Below are 15,263 nucleotides of genomic sequence, written 5' to 3'. Positions count from 1 at the left end.
ATTTCGTAAACATTCTTTTTACTGAACTACACTTAAACAGAGGCATATTAATTGTTGACTGACATATTCAAAGTATTTTATCTATACATTGATAAATCTATATTTCTACTTGTTTTCCTGTACTATAAATCACTGTATTTAGGCTCCACATGAAGTGTGTAAGTACATGTTTAACTTTAAGCAGCTGCTTTTGCGGAAAAACTCTAGACGCAGCCTATGTGTCTTAGTGATTTAAATCTATTTTTTTCTTTTCAGCTCTATGTGACTGTATCATTCAGTTAATGAACATCACCGAGATATATTTTTTTCTATATTGTATCTTGCCACTGATCCTGCCAGATACAGTACAGGCCGTCCTTGCTATAAGTCTGAAATATGTTCCAAAAAACTTGGACTTATAGCGAAACAACTTAAAGTGGCTGATTTCCATTTAAGCAAATTCGGGGTAGTGTTTTGCACGACTTATAGCAGAGAATGGGAGGACTTATAATGCATCAGTTCCTACCAGGCCTGGCCTGAGCCCTTTTGGCACCCCGGGCCCGGGAGCGTGGCACCACCCCCGGGTGCACGGTGCATGCGCAGGCCCACCCAGGGGCATGGGCCCACCCCTGGGGCGTACGGCGCATGCGCGGGTTCACCCGTGGGGCATGGGCCCGCCCCCCCAGGGAGCGCGGGTCCCTGGGGGGGGGGGCGCACAGTGCATGCGCGCACCAGCCACAGCCGCTGGCGTGCAGTCCGGGGCCCGCCCCCAGGGTGCTCGGCGCATGCGCTGCCCAGCCCAGGCCGTGCAGGGCCCCACGGCCGTGGGGGGAAGGGCGCTGCTGGCAGGCGCCACGGGGCGCTGCGGGAGCCAGGTGTGCGGCATCTGATGGTAGCTGTAAGGGACGCCGCGCGCCCCTTACAGATGCCATCAGGCGCCCCTCATCGGTTGGTGCCCCGGGCAGCTGCCTGGCTCGCCCATGGCTCCGTCTAGCCCTGGTTCCTACAAACATCAACAACTTTAGTGTGGAACGGATGTATATCGGGGCAACTTATAGTGGAGATGCCCTGTATATATGGTAGCCCATACAAAGCTACTTTGATTTCTGTTGGGCTCCATGTGAGTGAAAGAATCTCCCTGAGTATTGTAACAGGCAGGAGAGGGACCTGAAAATGTATGGCAACATTTCTAAAACATATAATTAGAAATTCTCATGAGCTGTGTGTATTTTTTCAGACTAATATTTTTTTTCTGCATGAGGTATATTACGTTACCATGAAATCTTCCTTCTCTTACAGGTGCCATAAGATCATCTGGAATGGTTGGCCCAACACTTGGCTTTTTGCTTGGTTCTTTCTGTGCTAATCTGTGGGTAGACATTGGAGTGGTGGATCTTGGTAAGACACAGAGTTGATTCACTGAATGATAATCCTGAAATATCAGTGACTCAGACGTTCTGTCAGTGTTCAGAAATTGTTTTTGAGTCAGTTGCTGCAGAAAAAGGGCTCTCCAATGGGTGTTACTAGTTTGGTAGCTAATGTTATTGTTTGGTTTACATGTTAGATAGGGGACTGGAAATGCAGTGATCTGCACAGATGAAAAGAACAATAGGGAGACTATGTTAAATGGAGATGTAGGACTTCCGAAGAGCTGGTTCTGCTCCAGGTGAGGGAATGGGCAAAGCTTCATATGGAGGCCACTTCCATCATTTAAATCAGGTTGCCCATTTCTAATCCAGAGTAGAGTTTTGGGTCCTATAAAGGGAGAATTGTTGCATTCATATGGGTTTCCTGGAAAAAAAACATTGCAATGACAGACTGCAGCAAGAAAGGGACATCAAGGAATGGTAAGGGACATGGTGGCCCCTAAATAAGTGGCTTGTATTTCCTATTCTTGGACAGTGGAGAACAAAATAATTATTAAGTCTCTTATCAAATAATGTTTAAATATTTAATACAAATATTCGTCTATACATTTAAATTGCTTTGTGTACTAAAATATATTATATTAGAAGATTTACCTGGCATTGCTCAGGTCCTTAACTCAATTACTTTTTGTTTATCTTCATTTAAATAATTCCTTTGGGGTAGTTCTGAGGATGAGGGGTTCAGTATGCAGGCCCTCTCTCACCACCAGGTGAGACGTGCCTCTCCATAGCCACTGGAACTCCAGCAGGCACAGCCAGGGGGAACGGTACAGATTCCCTAGCTGGGAGACAGACAGGCACATAAACAGACAAACTCTCTGAAGTATATAGCAGATAGCCGTCCCTTTCTCTGCCCCTTCCCCATGCTGTTCCAATGGGATTATAGCTGACCTGGTTTCTATCTCTGGCCCCATGCTGTCCCCTGCCTCTACCCATGGCCATTATATAGTACATCCCTCCCTTTCCATTTTAAGAGAAGCATTCCAGGTACAGGCAGTCCCCGGGTTACATGGATCCGACTTGCATCGGATCCCTACTTACAAACGGGGTGAGGCAACCCCGCACTAGCTGCTTCCCCACAGCAGACCAGGGAGACGCGAAGCTAGCGCCCCCCCCAGCAGACCAGGGAGATGCGGAGCAGCTTTTCTCAACAGACACCTCAGCTTGAGAATAAAGGACTGAGGGAAGTGAGGTGTGGGAGAATAAAACTGAGCTCTGGAGCAATGTTTGGCTAGAGTTTCCCCAACAATATGTACCAGTTCTGACTTACATACAAATTCAGCTTAAGAACAAACCTACAGTCCCTATCTTGTACGTAACCCGGGGACTGCCTGTACATTCCATTTTCCTGGCACAACCAAACCCTGACCTTGCTTTAAGTTATGATAAGAGGAAGCTGCATTCCAAATTTGGTGGTCCTAGCTCTTACCATTTTGAATAAACAGAAATAGACACACAGACAAACTCACAGACAGACTCTCTCAAATATATAAAAGATTTCACTTAATCAAGAAACAAAAACCTGGTGCTTAATTTGTAATCTCTCTTTCTTTATTTAAAGAGAGTTTAACCATAAATCCCAAAGATATTCGTTGGGTTGGAGCCTGGTGGCTTGGACTGGTGATATGTGCAGCAGTCAATTTTCTGGCTTCATTGCCTTTCTGGTTCCTTCCTTATTCCTTACCAAAAGAAGGAGAAGAAAGAAATTTCAAGAAGCTGAGTGAATCATCTATAACTATCCAAGAAGATCACTGTAACATAGAACCCACAAATCAACCACAGCTGAAGTTTTCAGAAGCAGTAAAAGGTAACAGCACATTGGACGATCTATTTCACATTGCTATACAAACACGTAAGCAGCCCTACATTAAAAACTGAATGACAACAAACAGGCTGTATCCCTGGATATTACTGTAGTGCAAATAGTAAATCATCATCATCAGTCATCCTATGTAGTGCTGGTACACTCTCCCTGGTGAGAATGTGATACAGATTCCCCACTCACCAATGCTACCCCACAAAGAATATGAGGTAGTAGAACCTACCTCCATCAATTGAACTTTAGCTAAAGCTGTAACAACTGGTGTTTTTAGGTGTGGAGGTCCCTGATTTAATGTTTCGGTGTGTTAGCCATCACACTGGCACGGCATGGTACATCCATAAACATAAGGTAAGTGGCATTGAGTAGGGAAGTCAGTGCAGGAAAACCTGACAATGTGTCCTTCATTCCTCTGAAGTTATTCCCCTCTATTAACAAGATCAATGTAAAAGAGGGAAATAACAAGTACCATATTGCTACCGCCTACACTTTTACTGCAAATCTCATGATATGCAGTGTTTATGCTAAAAACTCAGCTCCTGGAATCGCATGACTATAGGAGACTTATCAATCTTTTCTTTTTTGAAGTAAGGTTCTAGCTCTCATGATTGAAGAGGAAAACGTTCAGATGCAAACCCTACACGCTCATGTGAACAAGCCTTCTGTGTAGCTTGATAGCTTCTCATTCACGAACAGAGATTGAGCCAATAAAAATATTAGCTCACCCACCTTGTCTCACTTAAGAAAGAAAAAAGACAAATAAAATAAGCCCTAAAGTTATTTAAAATATTATGATTTTTGGGACCCAGCACATGAGGTTTGAATACCTATGGTTGGCAGTACTTCAGATAACTTGCAACCATTGACATTATTGTTAGTAGTAGCAGTAGTCTAGTGGTAATTAGAGGTCCCACTCATGATTTGGATTAAACATTGTACATGCATATAAGTACTAGTCCTCGCTCCAAAAATTATACAATCCAAGAAGCTTTTAACAGATTCAGGGATACAAACCAGGTCTCTTGATTCCCAGTTGAGTACATTATCCATTATATTGTACCACCTGTTTATGTACTAGTATCTCTAAGGCTATGTCTTCACTAAATGGAAGATCAATGCTGCTGCAGACTCAGAAAGCACCCCCAACAGTGGCAGGTACTCTTGCTTCTGCAAGGAATAAGGGAAGCTGATGGGAGGGTTTGCTCCTGTTGACCTCCCATTGTGCGGAACGGCGGGGAAACTGAAAACAAGGTACATTGATTCCAACTGAGTAATTAATGTAGCTAGAGTTGCGTATCTTGATTTGACCTTCCCTTTTAGTGTAGACCTGGCCCCCGCCAAGTATGGAAGAAGAGGAAAGTTCTCACTGTTGTAAGGATGCCCTTAGAAAGATTAATTTCCTCCCCCTCAGATTAACACAGCCAGTAGCTAAAACTGTGTCTGATTCATCAGCTGAATAATGACAAAGCTTTCCATATGAGCAGATGACACTCATCTTTCTTTTATAGATTTCCTACCAACTTTGAAGAAACTTCTTGGGAACCCAGTCTTTCTGGTTTACTTGCTTCTCACTGTTCTGCAGTATAATTCTATGGTTGGGTTGATAACTTTTGAGACAAAGTTTATGGAACAGCAATTTAATATATCAGTGTCAAGAGCCATCTTTCTAATCGGTACGTGTCCTTCTTTTCAACCTAAAATGAAAAAATATCATTTTGTTACTTCTCCTTCTATCTTAAGACCAAATCCTGATCCCACTCATTTCCAAGAGAGCTTTTACACTCACTTCAGTGGAGTTGCATTGGGTCCTTAGGTATAACATGGAGTATAAAGGATTCCTTTGTGAGTGGTGGATTAATGCTTAAATTGAAGATTATTATTTACCTACAGTATTTTTGAAATATATAGATCTAATGATTGTTTTCATGTACTTCTTCATATAGTAAACTGGCTGATAATACATCTCAAACTATGCCATCTGAACCCTTTGGGATTTTAAGGATAGCAAGGCACTAGGAATCAGATTCCTGAATCTGAACCAGTCCCTACTGCTCTCAATTATTGATTGGATCCAAACTGAAAGGGACTTATTTATGGCCCTGGTTGGATGATTCCAAAGTCTCACAAGAGCAGATGACTAAAATCTCAGAACAACAGTGTTTGGGGTCAAAATCTCAGGAGGAGAGTCTGTGAGGTTTTGACTTCATTGACTATGAGCCCAAACCTTAGCCAGGATCAGCCTCCAACCTACAAGTGTAATCTTAACTCAAGCTCAGATCAAATCCAAACATTGCCCTCTTTCACCAGCTTTGTTAACTACCTATGGCCAGATCCCAAAAGATATAGAGGCTCATGTCAGCTGTGTCAGGGCATGTCTACATTAGGAAACTATTTCGAAATAACGAAAATTGATTTAATAACTCCAGAAATAACAAAACTGAAATAGTGTTTCCACACCATGGGGAAGTCTTGAAATTAGTCTGAGGCAGGACTCTGTTATTGTGGACACACTAACTCGACCTAGAACCCCAGGAAGCACTGGGGAGTAATTACTGCAAAAATAACTCCCTAGTGTAAACCAGGGCTAAGTGTCCAAAAGGTGGTGATTTTTATCTGAATTGTTCAAACGTCTAGCACCTGCAAACCTGTGCTGGCAATGACATGCCAAAAAGGCAAGGAATATAATGAAAATAGTCTTTTTCTAAGGGAATTACAGGTATAAGGAGAAAATGGAGCAGGAAGCAAAAATGAAACAACTTTGTTGAGCTTCAAACACTCAGTCTGAAGAATAGGGCAAGATTTGGATTAGGGTCTATTTCAGCTAAGCTAAATTTTACATATTCATAGTTAAGAAACTAAATGACACAAAAACACAAACTACACACAGACATTTCTAACATCCTTCTGTTCCCTTTTGTTTCCAGGTGTGATACTTTTGCCAATTACAATTCTGGGCATGTTTCTGGGAGGCTTTATCATTAAAAAGTTCAAGTTACACATAACTGGAATGGCAAAATTTGCAAGTGCCACCTTTATAACTGCATATCTGTTAAGCTTCCTGTACTTCGCATGCGATTGTGAGGTGCTCCAGGTGGCTGGTTTAACAGTTTCCTACTCTGGGTTTGTATTCTCTCTGGGTTTGTATTCTTGACTTCATCGTCCAAAAACGCACTTTGTGTATTCCTGAGTTCTTCTCATGATGGTTCCATTTCAAGTTAGGCCTTAAGTAGGACATTAGGGAATAATCCATATTTGACTTTAGATCTAAACTAGGGAGTAGTTCAGATCTGAATTTAGATTTATGCTCTGTGACTCAGGCCATTATTTCTATGCTGTAATTTGCTGGTATATAACTTTACACACAAATACACTAGGACTATTTGGTTGTCTTAACATGTAAAGTTTCTAGTGTTTAGATAAAGAGAAAAGTACCCTGGTATCACATCCTCGGCTAATGTAAATCAGTTCAGTTCTACCGAGGTCAATGAAAACACACAGATTTGTGCCAGCTTTGTTTCTATGGCTGTATTGACAGTGCATACTAAAGTGTTAAGAGTTATAGGAAATGCTTCAGGATGTAGACCAAGCCTCACACACATGTATCCTCCAAACCAATGAGTAGCACTGCTACTCTGCCCAAACACCTGGAGTTATCATCATGTAGATGTAGGGATTTATGCCACCACCTCACAGTCACAGAAGTAGTAGGAAAATGTGGAGGTAGAAAGGATATAGCTAGACTGATGCTGTTGCGATTTCACGCATGATTTTTTTTTCTCCTGGGCTGTCCACTAAATCTATTAGCAATCCCATTTTGTGTCTATTCATGTCATCCTTCACTGGATACAGGTTGCCCATGGAGACAGTTTTACTCCACCTCATTGCTCTGTGCTTAGTTATTCATGAGTTGTCTATGCTTGTTTTTCTAATAAGGAATTGTTTTATTTGATCAATTAAAATGCTACTTGTAATCTCTCCAGAGTAAAACAATCTTCCATCCTAAAAAACAACCTAATTGCCAGCTGCAATTCTAACTGCAGCTGTGTATTGAATCAATGGGATCCTGTATGTGGGGACAATGGAATCACTTATATGACCGCATGTTTTGCTGGTTGTAAATCCTCAATTGGGACTGGAAAGAACATGGTAAGTAGATATAGATTAAGAGAATGCAAATAATAATTTATATGGATGGATTTCTGTTCCTTATTTGTAATTCTTTTTATTATATGGCTAAGTAACCATATAGAGATAGCTACTCATTCTCTAGCAACTTACCTCTGAACTAGTGAATAGGCAAATCACAAAAACGTCCAGCTGGGAATTTTAAGGGAGCCAAAGGGAGCTAAATGCTCAGCTCCATTTTCAGAGAAAAGAATCTAAGGGTGTTAGGCACTCAACTCTTATTGGAGTTCAATAACCTAAACTCACTCAATAGCTTTACTTGTCTTTAAAGTTTAAAAAACAACTTAAAATGTGGTGTTTTCAATAATGTTTCACTACTCAGTTACTTTAGATATATATTTATCAGAAGTTCTGTTACTTAGATGTAAGCAGATAGAAGGCTGAATATGTCAGTGATAAAAATAATTTGTCACTACCTTTGTTTCTGTTAGATCGCAGGAGCAACACCAAATAAGACGATTCTATAGCCTTTTGTGTATTATGAGCAGAGTTGTTAGCTATATGCTAAGTCATACCTATGCAAATACATAAAAGACAACAGATTTGTTCAAATGTCCATGATGGTTTATTACTGAGAATCTGTATTACTGAGAACAATATGTGAAATGGAAAGCTCTTAATTTAGGGTCTGATACTCATTTGCATTGAGGGACTGTCTACATGAGGAGGTTAACATGTGGCTCCAAAGCTGTTCAGTTAAATTGGTACAAAAAGATAGGCACCTTCTCTTTTAATTCAGTTTAGAATCAGCTTAAGCTAAACCAAACTAAGTTATTCGCAAACAGAAATAAGAGCATCTACAGTAACGTTTGCATCAGTTTAAGAGCAATTTGAAAGAAACCTCTGCAACTTTAAACTTCTTGATTCACCCAGGGCAATATATGTCGCCTGTACCAGTGTGATGAAAAAGTTGAAACATCTTGGAACAAATGTTTGCTTGTTCCAAGCATTTACAAAGGCGTTTGCTAGTTAAACCAAAGTTATCTATCAGTTAATTCGAATTACAACAAAGCTACAAACTTGAGTCCTACTCATAGTGAATCTTGTCAACGTAGCTGTGATATAAGCAATGTAAGACTAGGTGCTTAAAATAACATGCAAGGCTAGGATTTTCAAAGCAATGCAGGCAATTTAGCACATCATTGCTTTTCTATCCCTCTGTTGCTCTGAAAATCTCAACTGGTAAATTGTTCTAGGAAGTGGTGAGAAAGTAGAAAATATTCAAATTTAATCTGTGATATCCCAGAAATCATGTTAAGTTTATCACTTGGCAATTATAAAATATAAAGCAATACTTGCTAACTTCACAGTAGATAAATCCATATTCCTAGGCACCTAAATAAAAGTCCTGGGTTTCAGAGGAGTTGAGTAATCACAACTTCTCCTGACTTCAGTGGTCAGCTGCAATGGGATCTACCAAGGTAGAACCAGTTGAGTGAGGTCCATTAACTTAATAGGCTGCACCTGGAGAAGAGAGTTTGGGGGGGGGGGATTGAAAAGTTAGCCCATCTGGGAAGGAATAGGTGACAATGATAAAAGCCACAAATTGGCATTGGAGAGAGGTTACAAGGGAAGTAATTTTCATGGGAGAAATGGAATGTGCTAGGTAGCCTGCCCACACTTTCTGCTGGGAGGAAGGGGCTTTGATTGATATACTCAGACTAGAAGATAAGGGCAAAAAAGTAGGAAGAAGTCCAAAAGAAATAGCAACAGGTTCTGGGTGTAAGCAGATCATGGTGGTTGCTCAGTGGCTGTTAGGGGAACCCAGGCCAGCCCAATACTTTGGGTTCCAATCTAGACACCCTATTTCCAAAGTGGCATAGACTGGGTAGTGGGGACAAAGACTTCATGGGACAGTTGTTGTCTGGTGTGGATCTTAGTGACGTGGGAGGAGGGAGTACCCTGAGTCCCAGAAATAGGAAAGGGCCGTGATGTCAGGAAATGGGTGCCAGGCTTGGTGGAAGGCTCCCTAGGAGTAAGCGAAACCTGTTACACCATTGCACAAGCCACTTTTATTTAGGTCCCAAAATACAGATTTAGGTACACACATTTGAATATTTAGGCCCATTGTAATCTATACTTATTTATGTACTTTAGATGCCCCCCAAATCTTAGCTATAAACAAACTTGTTGGAGTTCAGATTTTAACTTTAATTCCTCTTTAATCGAAGCCCAGAATTTCATACCCAGTAATAACACGGCTGCCTAAATTGCATTCCCAGCTGGTCTGTCATTGGAACCATGGGAGGAGTGAGACCAGCAGGCTGGGGGCTTCTGCATTTGCCTGCGGCCCTGCCCCTTCTGGTCCCCTCCCCCCCCCCCCTGCAATGGCCACCAGCCTGGCTCCAGGCTAGCTCCTCCAAGCCCTGGAGCACCAAGAGGATGGGCAGCAGAGCCCCAGACTGAGCCCGGGCCATTGTACATGGGGATTGGAGCTGCCTACTAGTATATCAAGATGTTCAAGCAGGTGATTGGAACTGGGGGCAGGGCATGGGCAGGGCTAAACAAGGCTGTTTGGGGAGAGACATTTTCCCCCAGCATATGGCACCCAGCACCCATGACTGGAGTAGTGCAAAGCAGCAGAAGAATAGATGATAATCTGATCCATGGGACATGAACATAAAAACATATAAACAGAGCCAGTGGGTCAGACCAAAGGTCCATCTAGCCCAATATCCTGTCATCTGACAGTGGCTAATGCCAGATGCCCAGAGAGAGTGAACAGAATAAGCAATCTTCAAGTGATCCCTTTCCTGTCACCCATTTCCAGCCTTTGACAAAAAGAGGTCAGGGACCCCATTCCTACCCATCCTGGCTAATAAGTATTGATGGACCTAACCTCCATGAATTTATCTAGTTCTTTTTTGAACCCTATTAAAGTCCTGGTCTTTACAACATCCTCTGGAGTTCCACAGGTTGACTGAGCACTGTGTGAAGAAAAACTTCCTTTTGTTTGTTTTAAACCTGGGATCCACATCCACGTCCAAGATTTGTATCTGTTCTAATACCAACCTTTGGAGACATTTGAGCAGTTTGTGGCACATAAAAGAACTAATAAGTAGTATCAGTGTTTTAGCAAAGAGATAAGAACATAGGAACGGCCATACTTGGACAGACTAAAGGTCCATCTAGCCCAGTATCCTCTCTGCCAAAAGCGGCCAATGCCCTAAAGGGAGTAAACATAACAGGTAATCATCACATTATCCCTCTTCTGTCATCTATTTCCAGACAAACAGGGGCTACAGAGACCATTTCTACCCATCCTGGCTAATAGCCATTGATGGACCTAACCTCCATGAATTTATCTAGTTCTTTTTTGAACTCTGTTAAAGTCCTAGAATTCACAACATCCTCTGGCAAGGAGTTCCACAGGTTGACTGTGCGCTGAGTAAAGAAAAACTTCCTTGTGTTTGTTTTAAACCTGCTACTTATTAATTTCATTTGGTGACCCCTAGTTCTTATGTTATGGGAACAAGTAAATAACTTTTCCTTATTCACTTTCTCCATACCTGTCATGATTTTATAGACATTTATAATATCTTCCCTTAGTCTCCTCTTTTCTAAGATGAAAAGTCACAGTCTTTTTAATCTCTGTCATATGGCACCCATTCCAAACCCCTCATCATTTTTGTTGCCCTATTCCAAATCTTTTCCAGTGCCAACATATCTTTTTTTTTAGATGAGACGACCACGTCTGTACAGTCTGCAAAGCATTTAGAGGTCCTCTATTTCTATATGAAATGTGTTGTATTCTTAATTACCATCAAAGGTGTAGATGTTTGCTAATGTATGAGTGCTCATGAAGTAAGGGAGTCATCTCTGTCTTTCAGGTGTTTCACAACTGCAGCTGTGTGCAAGGTCAAGGGCCCGAGACTGGCAATTTCTCTGCAATTCTGGGACAGTGCCAAAGAGAAAAGTGTACTAAAACATTTCCCTATTTTTTAGCATTACTGAGCATGTGTGCACTTTTTTTAGCATTAGGAGCCACGCCTGCATACATGATCATGTTTAGGTAAAATACTTTACCTTAATTTTGACCCAAATGTTTGTGGCAAATAGAATCCAAGTAGTAATGTACCATTCTGGCATTTCATTGCTGCTTTGAAGAATGATATTCTAATCTCAGAGAGGCAGCTGGTGTTTCTGCCATTCCTGCATTCCTCTGCAGAGGGCCAGCAAAAGGCCAAACCATCATTTTTCTAACTTAAACTCTTTGGGAATTATGTGATGGATTGGATTGACCCTTTCCACTTAATTATAGTTGGGGCACAGGGGTATTATTCAATAGTCAGAGCAATGGCTTCTGACTGTGCATGAATTTAGCTAAGTCACTTAAGTTCTCTGTACCCAAGCTAACCCAGTTGTAAAATGGATACAATATAGATTGGTCCAGCAACATCCTTGATTCTGCCAGACCACGGATGTTGCCACACCAGACCAGAGAGGTTCAGAGAGCCCCAGCTGCAGAGACTAAGAGCAGTTGGGAGCAGAGCTTGTCTGGGGGGCTAGCAGCCCACAGAGCCAGTGGCTAAGGGGTAGGGAGCCCTGGGAGTGACTATCGGCAGTCCATAGGGTCGGGGGCTGGGAGCAGGTTAGGGGGAAGCAGAGCCAGTCAGGTGGGCTGGGTGAGCAGTGGCGAGGAAGGGAGCCCTAGGAGAATCTCAAGGCTTGACCGCCCCTGGTCCAGCAAATTCCCTTGTTTGGGACTGTTCATGTCTCAAGGGTGCCAGACCAGGGAGATCCAACCTGTACCTACTTAGGGTTTTCTGAGAGAGGACCCGCCTTTATAAAGTGGTTTGCACAAAGTAAAGTGCTGTGCATCTGAGATTAGAATCTCTGGTCTGTGTTGCGCTTTCCAGTTGTATTTGTGGGTTTTGGTAGACTTGAATTGCCTCATTTCAATACACAACCTGAAATGTTATATCTCCTATTTTGTCTCAAGTTGGAACAAAATGTGTAGTTCCAGCACCAATGAAAATTGACTGTTACAAAAATCAAAGCAAAGAACCCAATTATCCCTGCCCTTTTTAAACATAAAAGTAAAACAAAAATTGTTGGCCTCAATTACCAAATTCTGCTACTGTTCATTCACAAAGATGGATTATAATCTTTAAATTATTGGTGCTGGGGGTGTGGTCTCTAGAGCAAGGGTGGAGCTAACGGGTCTGAGATGCAGGAGGGGGATCTCGGCTGGGACCTGAAGATTTCTGAGCTGCATTGGGTCATGGGCTCTGGGAGGGATTTTGGGGGCAGGTGGGGGATCAGGACTGGTGCATGGAGTTGGAAAGTGGGAGGTGATGAGGGCTCCATAAGGGCATTTGGGTGGCAGAGGAGGCTCAGTGCTGGGGCATAGGAGTGGGTGCAGGGTTTAGGCTTCCAGTAGGGTTGCCAGGTTTCCGGTTTTGAACTGGACAGTCTGGTATTTGAGTTTTCTGTCGGGGAAACAAATTGAGAAAATACAGGACATATTAAGTAAGGTTTATTGTTATCATGAGTATCAGTACTTAGTTGCGTACTGTGTGAGCATGTCTACTAGCCTCGCAGTACGCAGCTACGCAGTAGAGAGGAGGAGGGCGGGGGCGGGATGGAATCCCCGGGACCGGACTTGCTCATGTGCCCCACCGGGACTGTGTGCAGGTCGGGCAGCGTCCCGGGATCTGCTTGCGCCTGGGTCAGCCCTGCTCCCCGCTGGCTAGTTCCACCCTGGCCAGCGCTGTTCCCCCTGGTCCCCTCCCAACCAGCCCTGCTTCCTGGCGGCCGGTTCCCGCCCCCCCCCCACCCTCTTAGCCCCACTCCCTCTGCTCCCCTCCCAACCAGCCCCTCTACCTTCCCAGCCAGTCCCCTGAACTCCCGTTCTGAGATGATGTGTGTCCAGTATTTTTTTGAAAGCCGTCTGGTAACCCTCACTTCCAGAGGTGTTCATCTCAGGCAGCTCCTGGAAATGGCAACATATCCTTTGGCCCCTTTGCGGAGGCTTGGCCATTGGGAGCTCTGGAGCCTGTGCTCAGAGCACGGCAGGGGTAATGCATGGAGGCCCCGTGACTATCACTCCGCCTCAGAGCCTACTCAGCCAAGAGACATTGCCATTTCTAGAGCCATGCAGAGTCAGGTAGGAAACACCCCTGACCCCCTGCACCCAGAACAACAAAAGTCATTCATCAGCAAAAGTGCCAACAAACAATGTTTTTACTGCTTTCTTTTAGCAACACGGTTGTGTTGACACAGCAGTGTCCCTAAAAGCTGTGTAGTGTAGACATACCCTAAATATCTGGCTGGATAAGGTCCTTAAAAGTATTATGATAGAAGAAAAATAATTTAAAATTCTATGATGAATTCACATATTATTTTACACTACATGCCTAACTGGAATCCTGCTCAATAGGCATAGAAGCAGCATCTTAAATGAATCCTTTGAGGCATGCTATGCATTATTTATGCTATATAAAATAAAATTGTATAGCACTTATTACAATGGAGCATATGTGGACATGCACAATGTAGATGCAGTTATGCCTGCTTCTATCTTATGTGCTCTTTCCATGAATGTAAGTTAATATAACCTTATATATCTTGGATTCTATTATTTCCAGTCCAGCTCATCTGGTGAAGTTGGTCTTACCCATGAAAGCTCATGATACTATATATTTTTGTTAGTCTCTAAGGCTATGTCTACACGGCAATGCTATTTTGGGATACTGGAGTATCCTGAAATAGCTATCCTGCATCTTCACAGTAAGCTGCAGGGTTATTTTGGGTTCGCTATTCTGACGTCCCTGTAAAACTCATTCTATGAGGAGTAAGGGATGTCTTGGAATAGCACTTTTATTTTGAAATTTGGCGCTGTGTAGTCAGTGCCAAATGACTAAATAAGCTATTTTGAAATAGAATTGAAATAAGATATGCAATTTGCGTAGCTCAAATTGTGTATCTCATTTCAAGTTATGGTGCTGTGTAGATGCACCCTAAGGTGCCACTGGACCACTTGTTTTTAATGTAATCTTATCCTCTTACTTTTCAGATCTGTTTCACCAGAGTTGAAATCCTTTGCTGTAGGCATTGAGGCTTTGTGTGGAAGGATACTAGGTAAAAATGTGGGTTTTTTTCATTCTTCTTTATTCCTTTTGGGATTTAAATAGAATACAATAATAAAGATGGATCTAAGAAGGTGTAATGCCCTCGTACTGTGTGAGAACCAACTGCCTCCCCCCAAAACCTGTCAAACATTGATTTTGTAAAGTGCATTGAATATGTCCCACCTCAGTATGCTTGATAGATGTGTCCTAGCATATGATGATGTAATATGTTTATCTATTTAAAGATCTATGTAATGAAAGAGATGGGGAAAAGGAAGGGACTGAACTGCAGGGTTTTGGTTTTATTCACGGAGGCAGGCACCTGAGGATTATGATTTGGTATTTCAGACTTAAAAATGGAATAAGATAACCCAGTTCCTTTAGGGCTGCATCTCCATGTCCTCCTTCCCCTAGACCACCACTGGGGACATTTCCAAGCATTGTGTTCCCAGAGCTTCCGTGTGCTCTGTCTACCTCCACCCCCTGACTGTCACAAAGACCTCCCTCTGCCCCCACCCCCGCCATATCTGGCCATTGCAGGCGCCCATTTCCCAATGAGCTCTCACCTAGCTATTTTCATATGTTGTTAAAAGATTTTTTCCTTACAAAGCTGAATGCTGATCACTGTAATTTGTGATTGATTTTTGTTTTGAAAATGGAATTATTTGGCAGGCGGTCAATGAATGGTTTAGGCCAGCAAAGCACATGCATAAGTACATGACGTCAGCAAGTAGGTCTATATTACAAAGAAACCCCCCACAATGTCTCAGAGCTCAGGGC

General features: G+C 42.6%; 1 protein-coding gene and 1 long non-coding RNA gene across 4 annotated transcripts in view; one reads left to right on the top strand and one right to left on the bottom strand.

Moving 5' to 3' along the window:
* LOC112545500 (uncharacterized) overlaps positions 1-15,263 on the bottom strand; it is a 39,588-nt gene that overhangs the window by 8,355 nt on the left and 15,970 nt on the right. The window contains exon 2 of the long non-coding RNA XR_012895930.1: positions 2,001-2,188. This is a non-coding gene — a long non-coding RNA (uncharacterized LOC112545500). The remainder of the gene's footprint in view (positions 1-2,000; positions 2,189-15,263) is intronic.
* LOC102458761 (solute carrier organic anion transporter family member 1C1-like) overlaps positions 1-15,263 on the top strand; it is a 54,867-nt gene that overhangs the window by 35,418 nt on the left and 4,186 nt on the right. For all 3 annotated transcript variants that reach the window (XM_014572622.3, XM_075897934.1, XM_006121283.4), the window contains exons 7-13: positions 1,279-1,377; positions 2,968-3,213; positions 4,734-4,898; positions 6,150-6,345; positions 7,206-7,371; positions 11,241-11,422; positions 14,429-14,493. In XM_014572622.3, the coding sequence (XP_014428108.2) occupies positions 1,279-1,377; positions 2,968-3,213; positions 4,734-4,898; positions 6,150-6,345; positions 7,206-7,371; positions 11,241-11,422; positions 14,429-14,493 (1,119 nt within the window). The remainder of the gene's footprint in view (positions 1-1,278; positions 1,378-2,967; positions 3,214-4,733; positions 4,899-6,149; positions 6,346-7,205; positions 7,372-11,240; positions 11,423-14,428; positions 14,494-15,263) is intronic.

This window comes from Pelodiscus sinensis, chromosome 1, assembly GCF_049634645.1.
Source record: "Pelodiscus sinensis isolate JC-2024 chromosome 1, ASM4963464v1, whole genome shotgun sequence".
Classification (NCBI taxonomy): domain Eukaryota; kingdom Metazoa; phylum Chordata; order Testudines; family Trionychidae; genus Pelodiscus; species Pelodiscus sinensis.
This window is presented reverse-complemented; position numbering and strand designations above follow the sequence as displayed.